At 42.9% G+C, this 24,975-nt stretch overlaps 1 protein-coding gene across 6 annotated transcripts; it reads right to left on the bottom strand.

Moving 5' to 3' along the window:
- Positions 1-471: 471 nt before the first annotated feature.
- als2b (alsin Rho guanine nucleotide exchange factor ALS2 b) lies at positions 472-24,877 on the bottom strand. Of its 6 annotated transcripts, none has more exons than XM_034205452.1 (35): positions 24,739-24,877; positions 24,330-24,377; positions 23,567-23,712; positions 22,355-23,250; positions 21,879-22,245; positions 17,372-17,546; positions 16,329-16,425; positions 15,865-15,942; positions 15,544-15,777; positions 15,293-15,464; positions 15,017-15,206; positions 14,582-14,647; positions 14,002-14,164; positions 13,354-13,485; positions 13,137-13,265; positions 12,979-13,002; positions 11,335-11,405; positions 10,781-10,847; positions 10,450-10,652; positions 9,764-9,829; positions 9,578-9,676; positions 9,318-9,482; positions 9,091-9,202; positions 8,713-8,790; positions 8,362-8,495; positions 7,376-7,540; positions 7,164-7,281; positions 6,285-6,442; positions 5,839-5,955; positions 5,574-5,750; positions 5,436-5,493; positions 3,723-3,784; positions 3,493-3,642; positions 3,149-3,245; positions 472-2,747 (listed from the first exon to the last, which is right to left on the bottom strand). In XM_034205452.1, exons 2-35 carry the CDS (start codon positions 24,341-24,343, stop codon positions 2,709-2,711), a joined length of 5,019 nt encoding a protein of 1,672 aa, XP_034061343.1. In that variant the 5' UTR covers positions 24,344-24,377; positions 24,739-24,877; the 3' UTR covers positions 472-2,708. The 6 variants fall into 6 exon arrangements, 5 of the variants coding, with proteins under 5 accessions (XP_034061343.1, XP_034061346.1, XP_034061344.1 ...); XM_034205455.1 differs by having other exon boundaries at positions 21,924-22,245; XM_034205453.1 differs by having other exon boundaries at positions 24,330-24,374; positions 24,739-24,869.
- Between the last annotated feature and the right edge of the window lie 98 nt (positions 24,878-24,975).

The raw sequence follows: 24,975 nt of genomic DNA, 5'->3' as shown, positions 1-24,975 counted from the left end.
GCACTACTAATGGAGCCCTGAAACTGAAAAAAGATATTTAGAAGAGTCAGAATATCAATTAATTATAATGCTAGGCAAACAATATTTAAAAAAATATTTTTTTGCAACCAGTTAATTGATGAAAATAGTTTAAAACATAATAAAATCAAGTGATATTACGTCTGTCACCCACGCTACATTTCCCATTTTCCTTATGTAACGAAAACAATTATAATAAGGAGAAATTATGAAGATATTTTGTGATATTCGCTGCAAAACATCTCCATTTTTACACTTTAAGAGGACTGCAAATAATTATCTATAATTGTTTAAACATTAAGCCAACAAAATAGTGGTAACAATTTGAGTTTACATTCAGAAAAAACTGTGAGAAGCAAAAACAATCAAGCTGGAAGCAGAAAAGGCTTAGCAACAATTCAATTTGGATTATTGTTGCATTACAATTTGTAGGAATAAAACGGTAAGAGCAGATTAGGTAGTAGCAACATCCATCGAATAGTTTATTGCCCTCTGTAAGTATTTACAGGTACAATACATTGTAAAAGACAAACAAAGTGGGAGTCAGCCAGCTCGAACATCAAAGTGAGAAAACAGTCATTTGAACACAGAATGAAGGAACATTAGACCTGTTGTTAATAGTAAACATGTGTCGAGGTCATGAACCCAACATGAGCTTATGAACAATAACCTTCAGTTTATATCGATAACCATTCAGAGCGGATTTAAAATAACACTTCATGTATTTGAGTCAGTTAACCGTTTCCATAAACGTGCAGTTTTGTATGAGTAGTTTGGTTGAAAGTCAGTTTTTACGTCAATTGAAAATACCACTTTATCCTTCGACATTTAAAAAAGTCACACATTAACACTGAACATGAAGTCATGTCTCTCAGTTCAATAAAGATGTCTCATCATTTCACAATGGAGGAATGTTTTTCTTTTTGCCTCAAGTGTTGCATTTTGGGAATGAAATCCTTGAAGAAGATCGTCAGGCACAAACGGTCTCAGCAGAAAAGAGCTCAAACCGTGGAAGAGTCTTAATAATATCCTAACAGTTCGAAGCTCTGTCTTCAACATTCCCAAAGAACACACTTCTATCAGTTTAACAGCCAAAGATGAACGTTTGTAGTTAAGGACATGCAGCTTTCAATTCAAATCATTTTTTTGCCCGCTTTCCGTAGATATTAATAATCCTCTGGGGAAAAGAGCAGCTTCACCTAAATGTATCCCTTTAAAACGAGGCTTCTGATCCGCGGGCTTTGCAATTGTTAAACCATGTGAGAACACAAAAGCCATGATATTAAAAATGACGGCTGGGATCCCTCTGAATCCCCTCTTAAGCCCTTTCATAAACTCACATGTGTGACGCATATCACAAATAAGCGACATTGTCTGACGGTTAGAGCTGTAGTTTCCTGATTGATGTGCCAATTGTTCTCCCTGCCTGTAATGAACACTGTTACCGTCACAAACAGTTCATACAAACTCTTATGATTCATTTCAGGGCCATGAGTGTCTCTCAAAGTATATTTTCCTCTTGGATTTTAGTGGGAATAAAGGGGATGTGAAGCGACCTGCAGTTTACTAATCCAACAACATTACATGCATTGAGTGCATAAAACATGTTAGCATTAATTCATGTTAATTATGGCAACCCTGTTTCCAGCTTTCTGCTCTAAAATGGATTATTTGGCTTCAGAAAAGGAAGATTTTTGCTTCATATGAAAGGAACACTTACTTGTTAAAACTGAGAAACATGTGCATGTTGCTTTAAGAATCACATGTGCCAAATCTTCAACAAGTCCTGGTTGTGATTTATCTCATAGAAACTGTCAGTGTTTGTGGCGATAAATGTTTGGGAAATCGGAGTCACTGATTGGCTGCCAAACAGGAGATGTCATTTTAGAATAATAGCCAAGCCAGTTTATGTTACAGTATCAAACAGAGATACAGGTACAAAGATAACCGGGCGAGGTTAAACCATCAAGTTATCCTTGGGGTCTATTCTCTTGTCAAACGGTTTGAAAACACTTGAGGTAAAGCATGAATCATATGTATGTCAGTTGTTGAAGTTTGTTTTGTGTTAGTGGAGGAAATTGAGCTAGCTGTAAACATATCGATGTCCCGGACGCTTCGTAAATAGTGTGTCAGTTTCTTAAAGTGACGTGCTTTCAAGGGATTTATTCAGATAGTAACTGGCTGAAACACTGGAGGTTAAAAAGGAACGTTGTCTGTGCCATAAAGTGTTTGTTTCGTGCGGAAAAATAGATGTATTTCACAGAAGAAAAATAGGTGCCATATCTCACAGTGTGCAGAGAAACTCAAGAGCCAACTTGGTCCATTGGCACTGAAAAGAAAATCGTTCAAGCTTGAATTTCCTCCCAGGTAACAACGTCCCCTTCCTCAGGATTCCCCACAGGAAGTCAGTCGGACCGGTTTCAACTGGACGGCATGTAGTGGCTCAACACACACAATATTCACATTTCCATGATTCATCAGAGGGTAAAAAAAAAAAAGGAGACTGTGTGTGTTTGTGTGCCCGTCTCCATGACAGCAGCAGATGGAGCTGTGGGCAACCTGTTCATATGATCCTTCGCTTCCCATTAGTTGGTGCTCCGGTCCGTCCTCCTGAAGCCTGGCTGATCCTGGCTCTCTGGTTGGCCGAGATTGTGGGTTGGGACAGCAGGAAGTTTACGCCCAATCATTTCTTAGGTGATCTTCTCATGCTGGATCTGGTAGTAACACGCCTGAAGGTGGAGAAGACACTTTTATTCAGTATAAGAGCCATTTCAAATATATATAATAACTACTGGGGTAGAGAACAAAATGATAGTTTCCATGATAGTACATTTCTAAGAGAAAGAAACTCAGATTAAAGTAGTTAAATTACAAAGATAAACTCTCACATTTAAGAGAAAATAAACCTACAAATATTCTGTGAGATAATAAAGTCACATATTACGAGAAGAAATCGTTTGATATTTTCATTTCTATTAAATTAACCACTTTAATCTCAGAAAATGTAAGAATTGTTTGCATAAATGTACAACCTAAACATGTACTTACAATGTGTGTGTGTGTGTGTGTGTGTGTGTGTGTGTGTGTGTGTGTGTGTGTGTGTGTGTGTGTGTGTGTGTGTGTGTGTTACCTTGAGTGTGGTGAACATGATACCGTGCTCTCCGTGCTGCACGCAGGGGTCCATCAGGTCTTCAATCAGGCTGACCTCTGACCCCAAATTTCGGATTCTTAGGACGAAACATACATTTCATAAGATTCTTTAAAACTATTTTTGGAACCACACTAAACAAAACAGCTCCGTAGCAATGTAGATACAGTATATATAAAAAGTAGCAGATTATGAATTGTTTGGTAAAAGCCTGTGTGTTTTCTATCAACATTGACTCTTGGCCTACAATAAAACAAATCTCTCTGTTGCCTCATCATCATATTATTTGTGTATTAGTGTGTGATTGGGTTGGTTTTGGCGCTGACCTTGCGCGCAGCACCACGTAGAGGAAGACGGGGAAAAGGTCGTCCATGGACCACAGGAAGTCCTGCTTCAGCAGCGACTGCACGGTCTGAGTGATCTCCTCGAAGGTGAGCTGGATCACCTGCAGCTTGTCTGACGGGGTGAAGGTTGTGCTGCAAACAAACAAGAAGTATAGATTTAAAAAACAGCACTTTAGATGTGATTTCAACTCGGTTTTAAAGCTGTTCCGTACCTGATCTGTTGTAGTGTTTCCACTGCCGAGGCGAAGCAGGCGTCCTTAGTGCTGGACAGGACCTGAAGACCAGAACAAAACACCTTTTTTACTCGCAGCGGAAAAACTGTTACTAAAATACTTTGTGAAAAGATACTGTATACAAGGTTTCTACAGCTTAAATTAGCCACTCAGAACTACTTTTATTTGGTTTCAAAGGTTTCCGTTATCCAGCTCTGTGTTCATTTTAAACAAATGGCTTTAACCCATTTTTTTGTATTCCTCAATGAAGAAAAATAAATAATAAAATGCTACTTCCTATTATTTCTTAGCATTTGTATAAATTGAATGTCTTAAACTCTTTTAATAATAAATAAATATAATACATGGGATTTGTATAGCGCTTTTCTTAATGCTCAAAGATACTTTTTTTATTTTTTGAGGATCCGAGGTCCCTGGTATGAGCTAGGTATTCAAACTACTGTAGATGCAAAGTGACTTTTGATTTGAAATGAACAATTATTATTTTAGTGATTCATCTGCAAATGTTATTCTAGATTAATGGATTATCTGTTTAGTCTATAGAATGTAAAGAAATAGTGAAAAAGGGCTCAACATAAAAATAAATAAAATTGCTTGATTACTTGTAGGGATGGGTCGTTAAGGTTTTAACGGTACTACTACTTTTATCGATACCGTTTATCGATCCGGTCTTTGAACGGTACTTTTATCGTTTCTTTTGGAGAGAAAAAACGAGGTAAACTAACTAAACAAATTGTGAACAAAATTAACATTGCTTTTTATTTAAATTCATAATATTTCACATCAAAAGAAACGACAATGTTTTAGCATATCGTATTAAATAATGTGATGACAGAACTGTAAACAGAATAGCTGAAACTTTAACAAAATAAATAACTCAGTTACCTCTAATCATTAACCCATGTTTGTATAATGTAGTTAACTCCGTGTGTTGCTGCTAGCATACATAACATACCTGACCTGGAAACGTTACTCGTGGACGGGGCTACAGAGCTACTAGAAAGACAGTCGAACCCGGTGCATTTCTCCGTCTGGATGTGGAGCACTTTTGCTAAATGTTTAGACAAATTGCTCGTGTTACCGCCCTTACATGCTAAACTCTTATTGCACTTTTGGTAACGAGTATTGTCCACATCGAGACGGGTATAGTTTAACCACACCTCGGAGCGCGTTCTCTCCGCCATCTCCTCCGTGTGTGTGTGTGTAAACTGCCCCGCCCCCTCACAAGCAGGCGGGGAGAGAGATCTCTCGTCTGGATTGGAAAGATCGAAAATACTAAAAATTACGCATTTTGCAGTCTTTTTGCGTATTAGAAACGGAGTTGGCGACACTAAAACTGCAATATAATGTTTGAGTAGCAATAATACATATGACATATATTTTTTACATGTCTCCAGTACCGATAAAAAGAGCGATAACGTCGGAGCTTAACGGTAGCACGGTCTTTAATAATTCAGCCGCGGGGTCTGTTTAATACCGGGGCTCGGTACCCATCCCTAATTACTTCCCAACTAACATTTCAGAGATGTAAAATACTCTCTTTAGTTTCAAAATGACTTTAAAATATTCCTAATAAAGAAGCTGGAAGGAACCAGGGATATATTGAAATGCTCGATCAAATGTGTGACTGTAAATAAAAACTACCTTTTTTTTCTTTATCTTAAGGTAAATGTAAAACAACTTGAACCATACCTGCTGCTTCTCTGCCAGTTCAGGCATGGATGTGGGAATGGAAACCGGCCAGAACTTCCTGCGGACAGGAAGTCATTGTTTAGGGTTTACATGCATTTCACTCTTTTGTATTGTATGTTTATCCAGATTGTGACGTACTGCTGGACCCCGAGGAAGGCGAGCAGGGCGAGGTCGGGCTGCTTGTTGAGGCGGAGCACACACTCCCAGTACACGTCGTCCTCTTTCTCCTTGTCCAGAGCGTAGAGGGTGAAGAGGGGGGGGTAGAGGCGAGGGAGCAGGACGGGGAGCAGCAGAGCCGAGCTGCTCACCACACGGCTGAGGAGGAAACACACAGGAGGGTTTAACAGAGTCCTTAAAGAGGCATACACCCTGAAATAAGGCCTGTGGTTTGCCCTGTCCTTACCCAGGTTTAGGTGACTCTAGATGGGCATCGCTGGAGCCCGGCTCCCTCTTGTCCTGGAGGTTGGTGGTCGGCTCTGGAATTAGACCGCCCTCTTCTGGCAGGTCTGGGAATAAAAACCTGCAGAGCACACATAAGCACACATAGACCTATCCTGGTTAAATAAAGGTCAAATTAAAAAGTTAAATAAAATACAACATGTATATGAAATATAATTCATGAAAGCTTTTGGCAAAAATAAATAAATAAATAATTCACCTGATTAGAATAAAAAGTGTCTTTGGGTTTGAACAGGGTTTGTAAAGTTCACAACTCAACAAAATAGGTCTATGTTTTTTACACATTTTAATGCTCAAGTGTTAAATATTATAACTTTGAACGATATCCATTTTGAACATTTATTTGAATCGGGGCTATTTGCAGTAGCTTGCTGACTGAATGTTAGTTACCTGACGATGAGGAAGATGCGGTTGAGGTACGACTTGATCTCGTTGACCGCCTGAGGCAGCAGCCGACGATTGGCTCCCACGCCCACGTAGGTCATCCTGTACACCGCCACCAGGGTCTCCAGCAGCCGGCCCAGAGAGTGGAGGGGGGTGTCACACGCCTGGAGGAAGCGGAGGGATATTACTGTTACTAGACAAAATGATTTCAATGCTAAATCTGATGAATGGAGTACAGTCACTCCATTTGATGACTTCCTTTCATGGTGAAGACATCAGCATCACATTTAGATCATGATGCCTAATATTTCCTTCACATGTACAAACAGTTTACAAATATTGTATTCTTGTTTTTCTCAGTGTGGTTTTTTAAAAGTATCTCTTTTTGTATATATCCAGGACTTTAGAGGTTGAAGAAGACAGATCCTTCATTCAAGTAAAATCAGCAATACCACAATGTAACAAAATATATCCATAAGCATTACACGTTTTATTTAGGGACGCTCCGATCGATCGGTCACCGATTGAGATCGGCCGATACTCACTATCTACCGATCGATCGGTGCTCTCTAAACATGCCGATCGCGAGAGCCGATCGCATGACGTAAAATACATGACACTTTTCTCTGTGTGCGGCAAAACAAGCTCGGCAAAATGGCTTCACTTTAAATGGAAGATTTAAAGTGATGTTTAAATCTTCCATTTAGGCCCCGCCCACTCGATCGGATCGGCGATCGGTATCGGCCGATACTGATTCCGGCCCCGAAATTGGCGATCGGAGCATCTCTAGTTTTATTGAGACATATGGAAGTTAGTATCATAAGAAAAATATTCCATTAGAAAGAAATGTGTTTGACAGATCAGTTTGCACACAGTTGAGCTCACCTTGATGAGGTAGAGTCGGATGGTGTGATATCTCTCCATGGTGATTGGTCCTTCGTGCTGCGGGATCACCTCCAGACTCTCCAGGGTCCTGCTGTGACTTCGAGACAACGCTTCCGGACTGCAACACACAAAAAACATACATCACCCCCTGAAAAAAAACATGATTTTGACTGGTAAAATGAAACTACCCTGTCAGGAGTGTGTGTGTGTACCTGTCCTGGATGAGTCTCCGGCTGGTTGTGAGGGCCACGGCGATGTTCTCCCAAGCCTTCCCGTTCTCTCCTTGGCCTGGGGTCTCACAGCCCAGCTCACTCCAGCACTCCTCGAACACCGCCTGCCACTTGTCCTCCGCGCACACACACAGACGTCCCAGCTTCCTGACACACACACACACACACACACACACACACACACACACACACACACACACACACACACACACACACACACACACACACACACACACACACACACACACACACACACACACACACACACACACACACACACACACACACACACACACACACACACACACACACACACACACACACACACACACACACACACACACACACACACACACACACACACACACACACACACACACACACACACACACACGTCAATTAAAGGTCACCTATTATGAAAAACTCCCTTTTCCATGTCTTTTGTAGATAGAAATGTGTCCACAGTGTGTTAAGAGACTCTGAGAGTGTCAGGAACAAAGACCCCCTCTCTTTTTGTCCTGATCCATTTATATAAAAAAATAAATAAAATGAGCTGATCAGATTTTGGCCACTTTGTGATGTCATAATGTTTTTTGGCTTGTGTAACCATTAGCCAATCACCAACCAATCCCCCATATCACCTGAATCTCCTCCTAGAGCACCATTGTGTGTTTTTTTAACCAATCGCTTCTCAGAGGGGCGTGGCCAGCAGCAGCTCATTAGCATTTAAAGCTACAGACACAGAATCAGCACTTTTGGAACAGGGCTGAAACAGAGGGGTTTATGAGATGCTACAATGATCTGTTTCAGCCAAACACTTCAGAGACATGTTCTGTATATATATATATATATATATATATATATATATATGAGACCTATAATATATTGTTTAAAACAGTATAATAGGGGACCTTTAATCATGATCAAATGTAATTTTTCTGCACATTCTAGATTCTGTGTGAGCTTACACGTCGCGGCTTTTGTCCTTGTCCGTGTCGAACAGGTGAGGTTTGAAGTAGGAGCCCGTCACTTTGAGGCCGGAGCCCCATTCCCCGTTAAAGGAGCCCTCCAGGTAATCAGCATTTGGCATGGTGAGCACACCCTGAGAGGAGAGACAATTAGAACATTTAACTACCCTGATACACATTACTACTATTTCTTTATATGTTTTTGGTTCCTTCAATTGTGTTATTCCCCCTGCTATTTCTTTGAATTATTTGTATTATTAACTTGGGATCCAACATTTTTTAAGAATTCTTTTTTTAAACATGCTAATGGTTAAATATACACACTATATTGACATTGTGTCCATTTGTCACCTTTCCGTTGAGGGTCCAGTCATCAGAGAATTCCCCCTCGTATGTGGTGTCGTCCTCGGACAGCAGGATCCCGGTACCCTAAAACAGAAAAAACATGAGGAATTACAACAACAACAACAAATAAATATATATAATAGCTACATATGAGATTTTGTGATGTTTCCAGAATATTAAAAAAATGACAAAGACATAATCTTCACAAATCTTATATGATGAAGGTCTAGGGATCAAAATGTTTTAGAGAAGATCTGACACACCCGATTGACTGGAGTACAAGAACTTTGTAGGAAGAATCACGTTTGGAACAAATCCCAGCTTTAGCGCTGGTCTCTTAAACTGCCAAGCACAAACTGTGACTGAAATCACAGAGGAGCTCACCATCATCTTATTTTCTTTGAAGGCTCCTTCGTAATAAAGTCCAAACTGAGTGACCACGACCCCGTTGCCCTGTCGCTGGTGATCCTGCCACATGCCCATGTACTTCTCTCCTCTGGAAAAAAAAACAGACAAATGTAAAAAAACAAGATAAAGCTGAACATCTTAAATGAAACACAGTTTATAAGCTTGCCACATTTTTCTAACATAAAACGGACTGATGAGCGTACTTTGTGATATCATCGAAGACTCCGTATCCGGTCTTCTTGTCCTGCAGCCACTGTCCGATGAAGACGCTGGGGGAGGAGGTGTTGAGCTTCCCGCTGCGCAGCATGCCGTGTCCGTGTCGCATGCTGTCCTGGAAGCAGCCGTCGTACACCTCGCCGCTGGCATAGCTGCACACACAGGGGGGGGGGACGTGTATTCTCTTATGTTTGTTATCCTCAATGTGGACAAGAGTTTCTACCTCACCATTTCAAGGCACACTCACCTGTATGTCCCGAGGCCGTGCATCTTGCCGTCTTTCCAGTGACCTTGGTATTGATCGTTCTTGTTGAGCGTCTTGTTGGTAGCCACAAATTCACCAAAGCTACAAAAACAAAACACAAATAGGCATTAGGAAACAGGAGCTACACCTGGCTCATGTAAGAATGAGACGCACACATTATGCACTCACCCATCTTCCAGTCCGTTCTTAAACGTCCCTGTGTAAATTCTCCCATCAGGCCACTTCAACACGCCACTGAAAAACATCCAAATCATTGCTACACATCAAGATCACTAATCATCCCTTGAGAAGCTGCATGTTTTTTTGTTGCATTTGACTTTACGCAGTGTCAGATGACAAGATCACTTCTATTTGTTACCTCATGAGACAAAAAGGTCCCTTTGCTAAAACAGCTATAAAATGACCCTATAAATAATAATATTATCCACGTGTTTAATAATTTAAAAACCGAAATGAGTCCTGTTGATCAAGACCAAATATCCATTCATATCCTGATTTATTTTCGCTTCAAATGCCAGCAATATCCCCCCATAAAAACACAGACATAGCATGTATAGTAAAAGGTACAAATTGAAGCCATGGCTTTTGATGTAAAGCGGGATATAATAAAGTGCATGATTTTCTGCTGTAATGTCCGTGGGATAAAAAAAAACTTGTTTTAAAGGGTTAAACATTGCTGCAAAAGATTTTATACTTTATAGGCACTGAGGTTTAACTTCCAAAAAAACTCATTTGAATGTATTTCATATGCATTACCACAGCCAATACTATGAACAACTTAAAAGCCAGAAATGTTTCCATTTAGGCAAAAGGATACAAATATTTGACCCATATGCAGACGTGTAGTGTCCCACCTGCCGTTGGGCTTCCCTGAGAGCCAGTGCCCTCCATACTTGGCCTCTTTCAGCCGCCCCTCCTTACAGAAGGTGTAGGAGGCGGTCCTGGAGACGGGGGGCTCCGTCTTCTGACTGGACCCGGAGCCGATGGAGGCGGTGTCCTGCCCCGCCCCGCCCAGCGCCTGCTCCACCGCCTGGTTGATGGAGCGGAGCCACTTGGCCTGGGAACGGATATAGCACAGTTTTTAAGGAGTGGTAAAGGTTATATGGAGAATGGAGACAGGGTTACACGTAGAAATCATTTTATTATAACCAAAGGAGAGAAAATCAGTAGCTTTAAAGGATTCACCTTCTCCGTGGGAGAGGACGCGAGCAGGGCAAACGTCTCCTCTGGTGTGATCAACTTTAACCCATACCTAGACACACACACACACACACACACACACACACACCACACACACACCACACACACACACCACACACACACACACACACACACACACACACACACACACACACACACACACACACACACACACACCACACACACACACACACAACACACACACACACACACACACACACACACACACACACACACACACACACACACCCACACACACACACACACACACCCACACACACACACACACACACACAACACACACAAATATAAGATTTAGACATGAATAGGGTTGTTTGCTGACTTTTGTCATAAATACAAGTGAATATCTTTGTGTTTTGTACAGACAAAACAAGAGATATACAACCTTGATCTGTAAAGATGAAGTTAGACTAAGAACATGTGCCTCTCATAGGTTTCAAAACGTTTTAAGATCTGGTATTCCTGATGGTATTTGTCAGTACAACACAAAAAAACAATAATCTATTAATCAGACTCACGGGCCGCTGTTCTCCTCTGGGATGGGCTCCACCCAAAGTGTGGCCAAGGGGAAGACATGATGGGTGGAGAACTGGAGGAGAAACAGGCGTGGAGAATGAGGAAAGAGGGGAGAAGTAAGTGTTAAGAAAGAGAAATAAACATCATTAATATTTGTTATGAATGGTACCACATTGAGAGACATGTAAAAGGTGTGTATTGACCTTACACACAACCGAGCAGTTAACTACAGCCTTCTCCATAAGCATGTCATAATTGAGAGGAAAAAATGTCTAAGGAAATTGACTGAAATATATTTAAATGTAGCAAATTAAATACCTCTTCTACCTAAAGAACATTTACCAGAAATAACAGAAAATGAATAATAGTTAGTATTTAATTTGGATACCTTGGAGACCAAGGGAAGACAGATTTAACGGGGAAGAAAAGGTATTTAATTAAAAGAAAAGTACAATAAACAAAAAGTAAGGAATTAATTTCATACAATAAATAATTTTAAAAAACACCTAATTATACTTTTGGAGAATAACATCATATATTTGAAGCATCCTGTTTAAGATGAACCTAAGTGATGTCAGGGCCATGCAAGACATGTGCAGTATTATGCATTCATGCAACACCATCACAAGACACGCAGAACAATCACAGTCCACAGCCACTTCTTTCTCAGCTTCAGTTTTACAACCTGCTTCAGGAACTTGAAGTTAACATTTCGGTTTTCACCTTCAGAGGATTTCCTTTTTACAGACGTTCCTTTTGTCAAACAATGAGTCACACAGTCAAAAAGGATTGGGAGGGGAAGACAAAGAGGGGGGATGCAAATGGGAAGAGAGAAACTCAGGAAAAAAAGAGAAACCGGGAGAAGAGGGAAGGAAACTGCTTTGGAGGAATGAACCAGTAACTGTAGGCAACCGTTATATAACAGCAGTAAAACAGGAATGTAGTGCTTTTTAACAGTTTCCAAGCTGGATTGGTAGCAATGAGGCAACAGAAGAGCAACACATAACGTATGAGAATAAAACTAAATGGTTTTGTTCATTTGTCCATGCAGGTAGAGAGCAGACGGAGGAGGAAGGTGGGGATAGGGCTGCGTACCAGCGGACATTTTGAATCAGCACTCTGGTTGTTATCTCCTATTTCTTACAGTCAGCATTAGAGGGGAAATATTTGGAGCGATTCATATATTTTTGAGGATTCATACGGCATGAATTATTATTCCTGAAACAATGTGACAAAGTTTCTCAATTTGTAAGTTATTTCATTTGATGGATAAGCCAGAAAACAAACAGAAAAAAACAACGTAATGTTATAAATATAGATTTTCCAGAGTATGTAATATAACATCAGTTAATGTATGGACAATCAAAGTAAACTGGGGATACAAATAAAGTTTCAAACATCTATCTAACAACACTTGTGTCCAATTATTTAAACAAAGAGATGTGTTTTAGCGATGGTTCATATATTTGGTGCCAAATTAACGCTCAGATGTTTTATGCGTGTGTGTATGTCATGTGTTTTAGGGCTGAATCCTATGACACAGAGCCCTGAGCCCTTCGCACACACACACAGAAGAAAAGGGTACATGGAGGGGGGGGGGGGGTAAAGGTCGCTGAGCTGACATTTGCTTCTGGCTGCATACTTACGAGATTTTTACAAGGTGACACGCCCTGACAGCACGGAGGCAAGCACACACAAACGCTTAAAACACACCGAGTTACAGAGCCCGAAGGTGATGGCTTCAAACAGGTAAAAGGACATGATGGAAAGTGTGTGTGTGTGTGTGTGTGTGTGTGGAGCTCACCTGCGCGTGGACCAGAGCGTCGTTGAAGACGATGAACCAGTTGACGGAGAACCTGCCGGCGTTCTGCAGCGTCAGCGCTTTGTTGCTGCTCTCGCAGATGAGCCGGCGATGAGGCTTCCTCAGAGAGTCCTGTCGGAAAAAAACGTTCAGCAAAACGTGACATCACGTGACCCTTCCAGGACTCATTGTGAAGGACACACACACTCTGGGAGTTTACCGTCATTTTGCCGGGGAAGCTCTTCCAGAAGTGGAAGGTGTATTCGGCGTCCTTCCTCTTCCTCTTCAGTTTAAGAGCCAACGCTTCGAAGCTGGAGCAGCTGTCCTGCAGCCTCTGGTAGTCATCGGAGCTCTGAAGGAACACACACAAACACACAGAAATATTCAATGTAGAATGTGCTAAAAAGAGGCAGATTCTGGTGATTTTACTGATAGAAATATACGCACATTTACAAAGATTTGAGCTCAAAATCTCAACATTTTGAAAGCATTTAAGATTCCAACTCATTAACCTGCTTTTTAAAATAATCTAGAGAGCTTGTTGTGAGTTGTATGTGTACTAGGAACTATTTTCTTTCTACCAAACTAGTAGCATGGATTAAAAGTAGCACTATAGGTAAGAGAAACCATTTATGCAATTATGATTTTGGGGTGAACTGTCCCTTTAAATGTAGGAAAGAAAAACACTAAGGATAGATATAGATAGATAAATGCTTGCAAATAATCTTCAAATGAAACACATACTGTAAAGTATACAACCACATGTGTCTATCTTCCATCAGTGGTCAATTATAGTCACATAACATTTCAAACATTAGGCATACCAACAGAAGTACAGCATGCTTGTCGTTGTGTTTGTCTGACCCACCACTTCAAAGCAGGTTGCCAGTTTGAGCAGCAGGCGGCCGTACTCTTGCATGTGGCGAGTCGGGAGGTAGAAGAGCGCCCCCAGCAGGTCGGCCACGGTGGGGGTCTCCTCGCTGCACTCAGACAGCTTCTTCAGCAGCTCGGGACTCTTCCCAAATAAGTCTCTGCAGAGGAAATCAGCAAGAGTTGATCATGTGATTTACTCAGCATTTACTGTCATATTGTGTGTGTGTGTGTGTGTGTGTGTGTGTGTGTGTGTGTGTGTGTGTGTGTGTGGCCTAGCATTACTATACTTGTGGGGACCTAAATCTGTTTACAGTCACGTGTGGGGACTCGCCTCCCTTATGGGGACAAATTGAAGGTCCCCATAAGGGGAATCATTAATTTTAGGGTGAAGACTTAGTTAGGTTTAGGGTTAGAGTTAGGGTAAGGGTTAGGTTAAGGGTAAGGGTTAGGGTTAGGCATGTGTTGGTTATGGTTAAGGTTAGGAAAAGTCTCCAGGAAATGCATGTAAGTCAATGTAATGTCCCCTGAAGTGATGTATGCATGGTATGTGTGTGTGTGTGTGTGTGTGTACTCACATTGAGGGTTTGGTCAGGGTCTGGAAACCCCCCATCACTTGCAAGTTGTCCACAGCGCTGCAGTACCTTTCATTTTAGAGACAATATTACTTTTAAAATAACTTTTTAACTGTTTACAAAGTGCTTCACAAAGATATGGAAAATGAAAACTAACAAGTCATAAATAAAGCAATGAATAAAAAAAGCCTAGGTTAGAAAAGGGAAAGCTTTTTAAAATATAGAAAATTAAATTAAAGTAAATCAGGGAAGGCTCTTTGAAACACGTGTTTTGGAAAGGCACTCAAATGGAAGAAATATGTTGTTTTTGAACGTTACATATTCTACTGTACACATACTATTGTCTTATACCACTTGAATGTGTGCAGCAGAAAGAACAAGAGAAGCCCTGAAAAGGTGTTATTTTTGCTTCAAATGTCTCTATTTCTGAAAGCTTACTCGCTGTAAGAGTCGAGGAAGATGTCGGCGTGTTCGAGGACGAGGAGGCTCTTGACGTCACGGACGCGCCGCAGGTTCCCAGTGAGGCTGGCGGCGTGCTGTCCGGTCAGGTGACACAGGAGACTGAACCTACCCGCCACCGTCTGCAGCAGCCCGAGGACCACCGGACCCAGGGCCGAGCACAGGGAATCTGGAGGAAGACAGGCAAGGAAATATATTTACCCAAAGAGATTGAGAAATGTGGTTATAGGCGTTTTTTCGGTGTCTTTCTAGTACCTAGCTCCAGCAGGGGGCGTATTATCTGCGTCTTGATGTTGCTCAGCTTGCAGTAGAACTTCCTCTCGGCGGCGGCGAGCTCGTGGAGGCTGGCGATGAAGCCCATCACGTTCCTGTCCAGCAGCACCACGCAGCGCTGGCCGCCGGCAAACACGTTGCTCACATAGCCGAGCTGCAAACACGAGAGAACCACTTTTACACCGAGTGATTGTTTGTTTTGCATTTATTCTTTTTAAATTCCAGTAACTTACGTCAATGCAGAAAGGGAGCAGTACAGGCTGCCGGGTGTAGCCCCCCGCCCTCTGCTCCTCCTCCCCCCCCTCCTCCTGCTGTTGACCCTGCTCCTTGGTGTGGCTCTCCTCCGCCCCCTCCTTCACCTGCTGCCCACTGTAGTAGATGATTGGCCGGTAGCAGTCTCCGTCTGCGAGCAGCAGGGTGTGTTTCTCTCCGGCGCTCACGTCCCAGACCCGGATCCCCTCTGATAGCTGTGGGAAGGGGGGGGGAGATTAAAGTGTATGCATTTATCTGTGTCTTTATGTGTGTTTGTAATGGAAAGGAAGTTTGTTTCTGACCTTTGCGAGCCGGGGGACGGTGCTGGGTGACTCCGTGTGTCCCAGCTGACCAGAAGTGTTACTTCCCCAGGAAAACACCTCAAAGATTTGGCAAGAATGAAGCATACTTTATTTTTATACTGAGGTGAGTCAGTTCAAAGTGTTTAAAGCAAAAACAAATAATCTATTTGAGACCGATGCACAACAAACCATGAAATGATCAAAATGATTTAAAACAGGATTAAAAGATATAATAACAGAAAATATAATAAAAATAATTACAAAAATAAGTAATTAATTATTTTTGAATTTAAATTGGAAAATATTTTTAGAGATACGCCATGAATACAAATAACAAAACAATAGAAAATCATATTATGATCAATACATTTTCAAAGGAAAAAATGGTTCTTTGCAGACTGGTAAGTAAGGCAACAAATAATTCAATTATTATTTTTATTTTTTTATCGAGGTCCCTGGCTCACCTGAGACTGAGCAGTGAGAGCGAGGGAATGGTGAGCGCCGGCCTCCACCCGCACCACCTCCTTACTGTTCAGACTCTTGATGCACAGAGGCTGTAACCTACACACCACACACCACACACACACACACACACACACACACACACACACACACACACACACACACACACACACACACACACACACACACACACACACACACACACACACACACCACACACCACACACACACACACACACACACACACACACACACACACACACACACCACACACACACACACACACACACACACACACACACACACACACACACACACACACACACACACACACCCACCACACACACACACACCACACACACACACACACACACACACACACACACACACACACACACACACACACACACACACACACACACACACACACACACACACACACACACACACACACACACACACACGATTACTGGCCAAAATATGAGTATATTTCTGGAAATGAAATGTACAGCCTGTTTAAGACCACATTATTCATTTCTCACTACATATAGGGCAGGGGCGTCCAAAATGTTTTCACTGAGGGCCACATATAGAAATTATAATATCAAGAGCTGGTTTATTGCCTCATAAGTTAAGTTATAAGTTAGCAAAATCAATGAAATGTAAGTAAATGATGCTTGATAATAGAATATGCTTTTAGAAAAAAACAGCCTACATCACAGCTCTCTATAGGGTTTCATTTATTTAGTTACAAAGTGTATAGAAAGGGTATATTTCAAGCTTTTTATGCAAATGTTGGGCTTTTATATCTACTTTAATTTACTGAATTTATTTGTAACTTCGGCTTTATTAACACTGACATAACAACAACAATGAAAACTGTGTAATATATGTTTTCATATATATTTAAGAAGCAATATAAGACAATGTTCATATTCCATTGTTCTTTTGCTGAGGGCCAATTCAAAATGGACACCGAGCTGCAGTTTGGACACCCCTGATATAGGGCAATAATGTTTTGCAGTGACAAGAGACTTCCTCCAACCTGGCCAGATTGTCTCCATGCCCCAGCTGTCCGTCCTCGCCCTGACCCCAGCTCCACACCTCCGTCTGCAGGGTGGGGAACACCTCCTGGGCCTCAGGGAACGCCCCCCCCAGAGGGGTGAGGTCCACTGCACGCATCCTGGGGCGTCCGGCTCTCCTCAGCAGCCGCGGGGACACTGCGAGTGCACAATAATGAATTAAATGCAGTTTATTACAAACATTTCAATTCAACAGTTTTCTTTGTTTTTGATAAACAGGAATGGAATTAAAAATTGTAATTGGGAAAGTTACTAAAGTTGTAAATGTAGTAAAAAGTACAATATATGCATCTGAGAAACAGAGAATTTGAAGTATAAAAAGGAGCATAAAAGAGAAATACTCTCCGATTGAATGTAAAATATGACTGGATTCATCTCAGGTGCAACGTTCAGAAGAAATCAATATGTGTGTTCAAAACCAAAACATAGCTGCACAGAAGCATCAGTGACGCTCAGAGAACGAGGTCACACCAAAGGTCAAACAGCAGACACACAGGGAGAGGCAGCCTGCAGAACAAACACTGATGCATGATTGAAACTACACTGAGGCCCGGAAAAGTGTCTGCTAATATTTTGAACCAGAACATACTGTATGCATATAAGCGTTTATCCAGGCTGTAATTTAATTCCTGGAAGTGAGGATTTTGATTGTCATGTTTTAATTGTACTAAAGAGTCTTCAGGATTTGTCCAAAGATTTCCTCATTACATTTGATGTATTAGCCTTAAAGGTCCCATGACATGTCCATTTCTACTGATCATGATTCCATTGTTGAGCTCTACTAGAATAGATTTATATTGTTCCAAACTCACATTGGTTTCTCATATCTCTGTATAGTATGTGTATTCACTCTCTGTCCTAAACGGCTTGTTGGAGCTCCTGCCCCCCCCCCTCCCTATGAGCCCACTGTGCTGATTGGTCAGCTCGCCCACTCTGTTCTGATGTGTCCACCACCGTTACAGCGGAACATCAGTGATTATGTGTTACAATGGCGTTTGTTGGCAAACAGAAAATGACACCAGTAAGGACAAACAGATGAGAATGCTGCGTGGGGTCTGGGTGCCGTGTTGGGGGGACGTTGCGGGGCTCGCTGCTTCGCCCTTTAAGGCTCGAGGAGCGGACAGTGTGAGCTGGGTTACTGGTGTGGTTTCCTGGTTGCTGCCTGGGGTCTGCGAGACAGCGAGACACGGTGAAACTCAGCCTGAGCACACACACTCACAGCCAGGCTGTGACTGTGAGTGTGTGTGTGTGTGTGTGTGTGTGTGTGTGTGTGTGTGTGTGTGTGTGTGTGTGTGGGGCCTCGCAGCTAAAAAAAAAAAAGATCATTGTGACCAGGAAGAAACTAATGGAAAAAGAGAGATCTCCAACGAGGCGTTCTGGGGCAGCACAGACAGGTCTTCTCTGTGTTAGAGTTTTACTCCCTACAGCAGGGGTGGCCAACCCGCGGCTCTCGAGCCGCATGCGGCTCTTTGCCTAGTTTCATGCGGCTCTTCAGTTCATATCGAATTGTAAATGTGTGAGTTTAGGGGAGAGACACTGACTCCTGACTAGTGTTGCACGGTGTACCGATACTTGAAAGGTATAACGCGATACCCTGCCGTTAAAAACGTTACGATTCTTAGGCCTATCGGTAGGCCTACTTTAAGAATGACGGGGAAAAGTACTCCGGTGAGAAAGCGCCGTTTTAATACGAGCCGTGTGTTCAGCGCTCTGCTTCCAATCCCTGCACTGCAGCCGTGCCTGCAGTCCCGCCCCTCTCAAGCACGTTCTAAGTCCCTCCCCTCTCTCGTGCACGCGCTTGCTGCCAGAGCATGTGAGAAAACGAGAAGCATGGCTGCAAGTGGGAGTGCAACTGCCGCTGCGCCTCGGCTTGTTGACAAAAAAGACGCCAGAAGCGACATTTTGATGTATTTTAGCGATATCTCTGACAGTGAGGGCAAGCCTACGGACACCATGAGGCCTGTCTGTAAGACATTTATTAATTGTATTTAATACGAATTCTTGTCATTTATTTTATTTATTGTTCTCATTGTTTACAAGGTTGTGTTATGGTTATGGTTCTGGTGTGAAATAAAGCACAATAATTACATTTAAGACTGTTTCCCTTTTTTAAAGAAAAGTATCGAAAAAGAATCGGAATCGCAATTCTTGACTTGGTATCGAAAACAAAATGTTGGTATCGTGACAACACTACTCCTGACAGTTAAACCTGATATTTAGTAGGTCTGTTAAGTATTGAATGTTGATAATTCTGACATAATTTGGCCGGTCAAAGTTATTTTCGTCCCGTGTTACTTTCGTCCCGGCTCTCCCCCATCTCCCCACGTATGTGTGGTGTCAGGTGTCAGTAGGAGAGGATGACAGCGCGAGCGCGTCTAATTTTGATGTGGCCCAAGAGCCAATCACAATAATACCTGCGATGCAGTGAACCAATCACCTTTGAGGGGGGGGAAACCTATCGTTGATTAAACACTATCCAGTGTTTCCCCTACCATTGTCTTGGAGGGGCGCTGCGCCCAAAAAATATATATCATTTTTTTAAAAATATATATAGCACCAAATTGCAAATAATCTATAACTACTGTCACTTTTCACATTGAACATGTGCTCTTTTATTAAATAAACTAAACGCTTTCATTTTAAGTTGTGAGTTTAGTGTTTTTGACCCTAAAAAACACTGATGCATTAATCAATAACAATAATCCACAGCTCCTCTCTCTGCTCCAGAGGATTTAAAAAATATATATCCCAATGCCACAAAAATGCATCAGTGACGTGGTTGAAATCTTGTCTACAGAAAACAAAAAACTGAAACAAGCGGTATCAGTGACTGTGTGTTTGATGTGGCTCTTTGCAGTAACATAGAAAAAATGTGGCTCTTAACCTCTGACTGGTTGGCCACCTCTGCCCTACAGGGTGTACTTTGAGGGTTTGTGACTCTGCAGACCGTTTACATGCATACAAAGCTACAGAACACACAAGGGGACGGGTGATAACCAGAAAAGTATGACATGGGCCCTTTAAAAATGTACTCGAATATATCCCAAAATGAGGATAGCCCAAACACAGACGATGAAATCTACAGCGAATATCTAGGCATTCTATGAGGAACGAAGTCCATTCTTTTATTTATTTTCCATACCTGCTTGTGCTTCTCAGGGGTCGCAGACAAGCTTTTCCCATAATGCACCTATTCTCTCTTCTAATCACCCAAACTCTTTCATTCTGCTCCTTTAAATCTGCTTGATCATTGAAACCCCTAAATATCAATCTGCATTTCCTCAGTGTTTTAATCCCACAAAGGAGACCACTCAGACCCGCTGAGTCTGCAGGACACAAAGACTAAGTCCTGGGTCAAAACTTTGCACCTGTGTTTTTGTCCATTTAGCCCTCATATGAGTTCATTCATAGATAATCATTAGCCTCACGAAAGACAGGTTCTTTGAGCAGGGACTAGAGACCGGGGTATTCGTGAACACTATCACGACAAGTGAAATTGAAATAAGCGGTAAACTAGATTTTTGTAAACTGAAATACTAAAACAAATTGTATTTATTAAAACAACTAACGTAAAAACAAAACCCAGTTAAAAACAAATAAAGCCATTGTTTTTAACCCTTTAAAAGTGTTTCACTATAATATATGACTGCAGGAAAAATATATAAAGAATGAAACTTAACTACAAATCAAATCTGAAACTAAACCAGAACAAAAAGTCAAAGTACACCTTTCTGAAAAAGTGAAACTAAATAAGAACTACATTAACCTGAAACCAAGCGACGAACACTATCAATCACATTCAAAAAACATGAACGATGATCTGAATCATTCTAAAGTCAAATAATAACTTATAGAACATTCAAAGCTATAATACCCTTTGTCAGTATAAGGCAGTAGGATCAATTACAATAACTGAAGAAGTTATTCAAAGTACAGAGAAGGCCTTCAGGAAGAAATCCTGTTTTAAAGTAGAGGACATACAAAGAACACAAAAAGACACACACAAAACTACACACACACACACACACACACACACACACACACACACACACACACACACACACACACACACACACACACACACACACACACACACACACACACACACACACACCACACACACACACACACACACCACACACACACACACACACACACACACACACACACACACAACACACACACACAACACACACACACACACACACACACACACACACACACACACACACACACACACACACACACACACACACACACACACACACACACACACACACACACACACACACACACACACACACCACACACACACACACACACACACACACACACACACACACACACACACACACACACACACACACACACACCACACACACACACACACACACACACACACTACACACACACACACACACACACACACACACACACACACACACACACACACACACACACAGTACTTACGCAGCAGGGTATAGGAGTTGGATAAGACGTGAACGGCGTATCTACCCTGAGAGAGGAGTCCCGGCAGAGAGAGGCGGCGGCGCAGACCCTCCGCCTCCTCCTCGCGGATGTCCCCGGTGCTGGAGCTCTTCTTGGCCTGGGTGGAGTCTTCGAGGCGGACGCGCTCCGCGGTGGTGTCGCCCACCAAGACCCCCGTTATCCCTGCGGGGACGCCGGACCTCGCCACTCCTGAGGGGAGGTAGGTCATCATCTTCTTCAGCGACAGGGCCTCGTAGGTGGAGGCGACCCGCTCCCCCACTGCGGAGGCGCAGGAGGCCACCAGGCTGTTGAGGGTGGAGCTGGAGGAGGTCAGAGCCCCTGCTGAGGGCTGGAAGACAGACACACAGCAAATGGTAATATAAGAGATTCACATTTATTGATTAAGCTAACACTGATGTTATTTTTTCCCTACAGTCTAACTCTCCTCCAGCTGTTACCTTGGTGACCTGCTCGGCCTCCGTCAGCTTCTTCAGGTATTCTTTGACGGCCTGCTCATCTGGATACGGTGAACTCTTGACCCCCGAAACCCCTCCTTCTTTAGATTCAGCCGAGGGGTCAGAGCCTGAGGCTGGGGGTCCTCCATTTGCGAGTGCTGACTCCTGTTCTCTCTCTGAGTCCTGAGCGGGGTCAGAGAAGGGGTCAGGGGAGGGGGAGGTGTGTGAGGGGAGGGGGGGCTCTGTTTTGAGCCCTTGTGTAAGAGCAGGGGCCTCGTCCTCCGTCAGCTCTACCCCGAGGGGGCAGTAGTGCCCGTCAGAGATGATGACGTGGTCCTCCTTATCCGTCATGGTGTACAGCATCTGGTGACACTGTCTGCATTTGTCCACAGGGGGCCGGTGGAGGTCCTGGGGGCCCAGGCAGCGCACCAGAGCCAGGCTGTGTGAGGCCCCGCAGGCCACCTGTAACACACACCTGCCCGCCAAGTGCTCCACCTTCTGGGGTTTCCAGACGGGGAAGACGGAGACGTTGAGGCCCAGCTGAGAGCCGCTGCCCCAGGCCCACACCTCCCGCTGCGCCGACAGAGCCAGGGTGTGCCCCCCGCCGCAGGCTAGCTCCAGCACCGGGACCGTCTGCGGGGGGGCATTGTCGGAGTCCAGCAGAGCGACCGGAGTCGGGTTGGGGACGCTGCTGAGGCCCGAAAGGCCGCACTGTCCCGAGCTGTTGTCGCCCCACATGTGGACCCCCCCGTCCTCCGTCACCGCCCCGCTGTGGAAGCTTCCGGCTGCGACGCTGACCACCCGCTGCCCGCTGAGCGCCCCCTCCAGGGTGGGCTTCGACGGCTCCGACACCTGACTCTGCTTCCATGGTAACTCCCCAAAACTGTACACCTGCCCTCCTGAATTTGGAGCAACAACAGCAACAAAATCAAAAGATGATAATGGAGGTTTTCTTATGAAACGTTTTAGAAAGCAGATATTTAGAGGAAGCTATTATGTCATGAACATCGTCCTGGATCCTATATTATATTCATTTTGTTGTTAATATTTAAACAAATTAGACTTTATACGACTTTGTTTGCAATTTGAAAAAAGGACATTTAAATACCAGTCCAAAGAATGAGGATTTATCTTAACTACAGTAATAGAGCCAAAACATTTGAAAGACATGTCAATGCAACTACTCTAAAAGATACATTAAAACAAAAACCTTACCTTCAACCAACAGAACGCCATGCCGTGTTCCCAGGGCGACCTGAAGGACCGGCCCAGGGAGGAGCAGCCTTTCTGGGGTGACACTGCAGGAGTAGCCCTTCCAGGTATGGAGCAGGCCTCGCTCTCCACCACCGTCATCCTCGGAGCTGAGAGAGACATCAACAACAAACAGAATTAGTCAAATCGAAATAAAATAGAAAAGGGGGCATATCAAAGTCCAGAATACCGCAAAAGCAAAGAAACAAACCCAGAGTAAATATAATGTAATATTGCAATATAAGAAGAGTATTGCACTTCAGCAAATGTACTTTTTGCACTAGCATAAACAGACTAAATAGGCAATATAACATGTACTTTTACACCATGAAAAGTAGAGTTGGAATCACTCATTGGAAAATATAGCATGTCAATCAGATTTGTAATGAACCATCAGGTGCCAAAATGATGGAGGATCTTCCCAAACTATTTGCTCATCTTTTGTAAACTGTATGAAAGGCTAAGGGCTGCTAACAGAAATGTCATGAGAACATAATGTCCTTCATTCAGCAAACCAGACAGCAAATACAGTATTGGGTCAAACACGAGTGAAAGTACATAAAGCAGAACTCAGTCCCCTCTCCTGTGCAGCATCTGAACAACAGATGTGTTGTGGGGGAAAGCAGAAGTGTGCTCCTGTAGGCGGCATCACATGGGGGTCACACCAAGCCTGCCAGCAACAACATGTGTCGAGCAGAATAATCCTCTCTTAGAGCCACAGATATACCTCTTCCTCTCCATCAGGGGGTTTATGTCTCCATTTTTGACGCTGCTGCTGTCGAACAAAACACACACCATTAGCGGGAAACCGTCATGCTAGCTTTAACGTTGCTGTCAATGCATTACAAAGTCAGTTTTCCTTTCCTTTTGAAGGAGAAAACAACAACAAAATGAGTCCAAATTAAAGCAGTAATGGTTTCCTTTTCAAGTGTTTTAAAATACTTGTACATGCTTCATTTACTCCCAAATTATAACATACATTTTTGCTACCTGTGGCAGGTGTCACCATCTGTCACTAGCTGTTGTGAGCTAGATAACTGTCAAAAGCTAAAGATAAGCTAATCAGCTTGCTAACTAGCCAAACCTCTAGCTAACCACAGGTGTATTTTTTTCATATAAAATGTCCTCTTTCTTACCAGCTGCCTTCACACAGCTCTCCTTTATGTGCTCGGTCGGACAGGAGAGAAAAACACACGTCTGTTATTAAGTTGTTTAGCAGCTAACCGCCGCTGCTTGTTGTTCATCTCTGTAATGTTGACACTGCCAAAGATCGTCTGTAAACAGAAAATCACGCTCACAAGGGTCGTTCTTTCGCTTTCAAGCTATTACAGCCGTACACCAAAACAGCAGCACAGTGAGACCTCTCTATGTTT

This window comes from Gymnodraco acuticeps, unplaced genomic scaffold, assembly GCF_902827175.1.
Source record: "Gymnodraco acuticeps unplaced genomic scaffold, fGymAcu1.1, whole genome shotgun sequence".
Classification (NCBI taxonomy): Eukaryota; Metazoa; Chordata; class Actinopteri; order Perciformes; family Bathydraconidae; genus Gymnodraco; species Gymnodraco acuticeps.
Note: the sequence above shows the minus strand (reverse complement) of the source record. Positions and strands in the feature narration are given on the sequence as shown.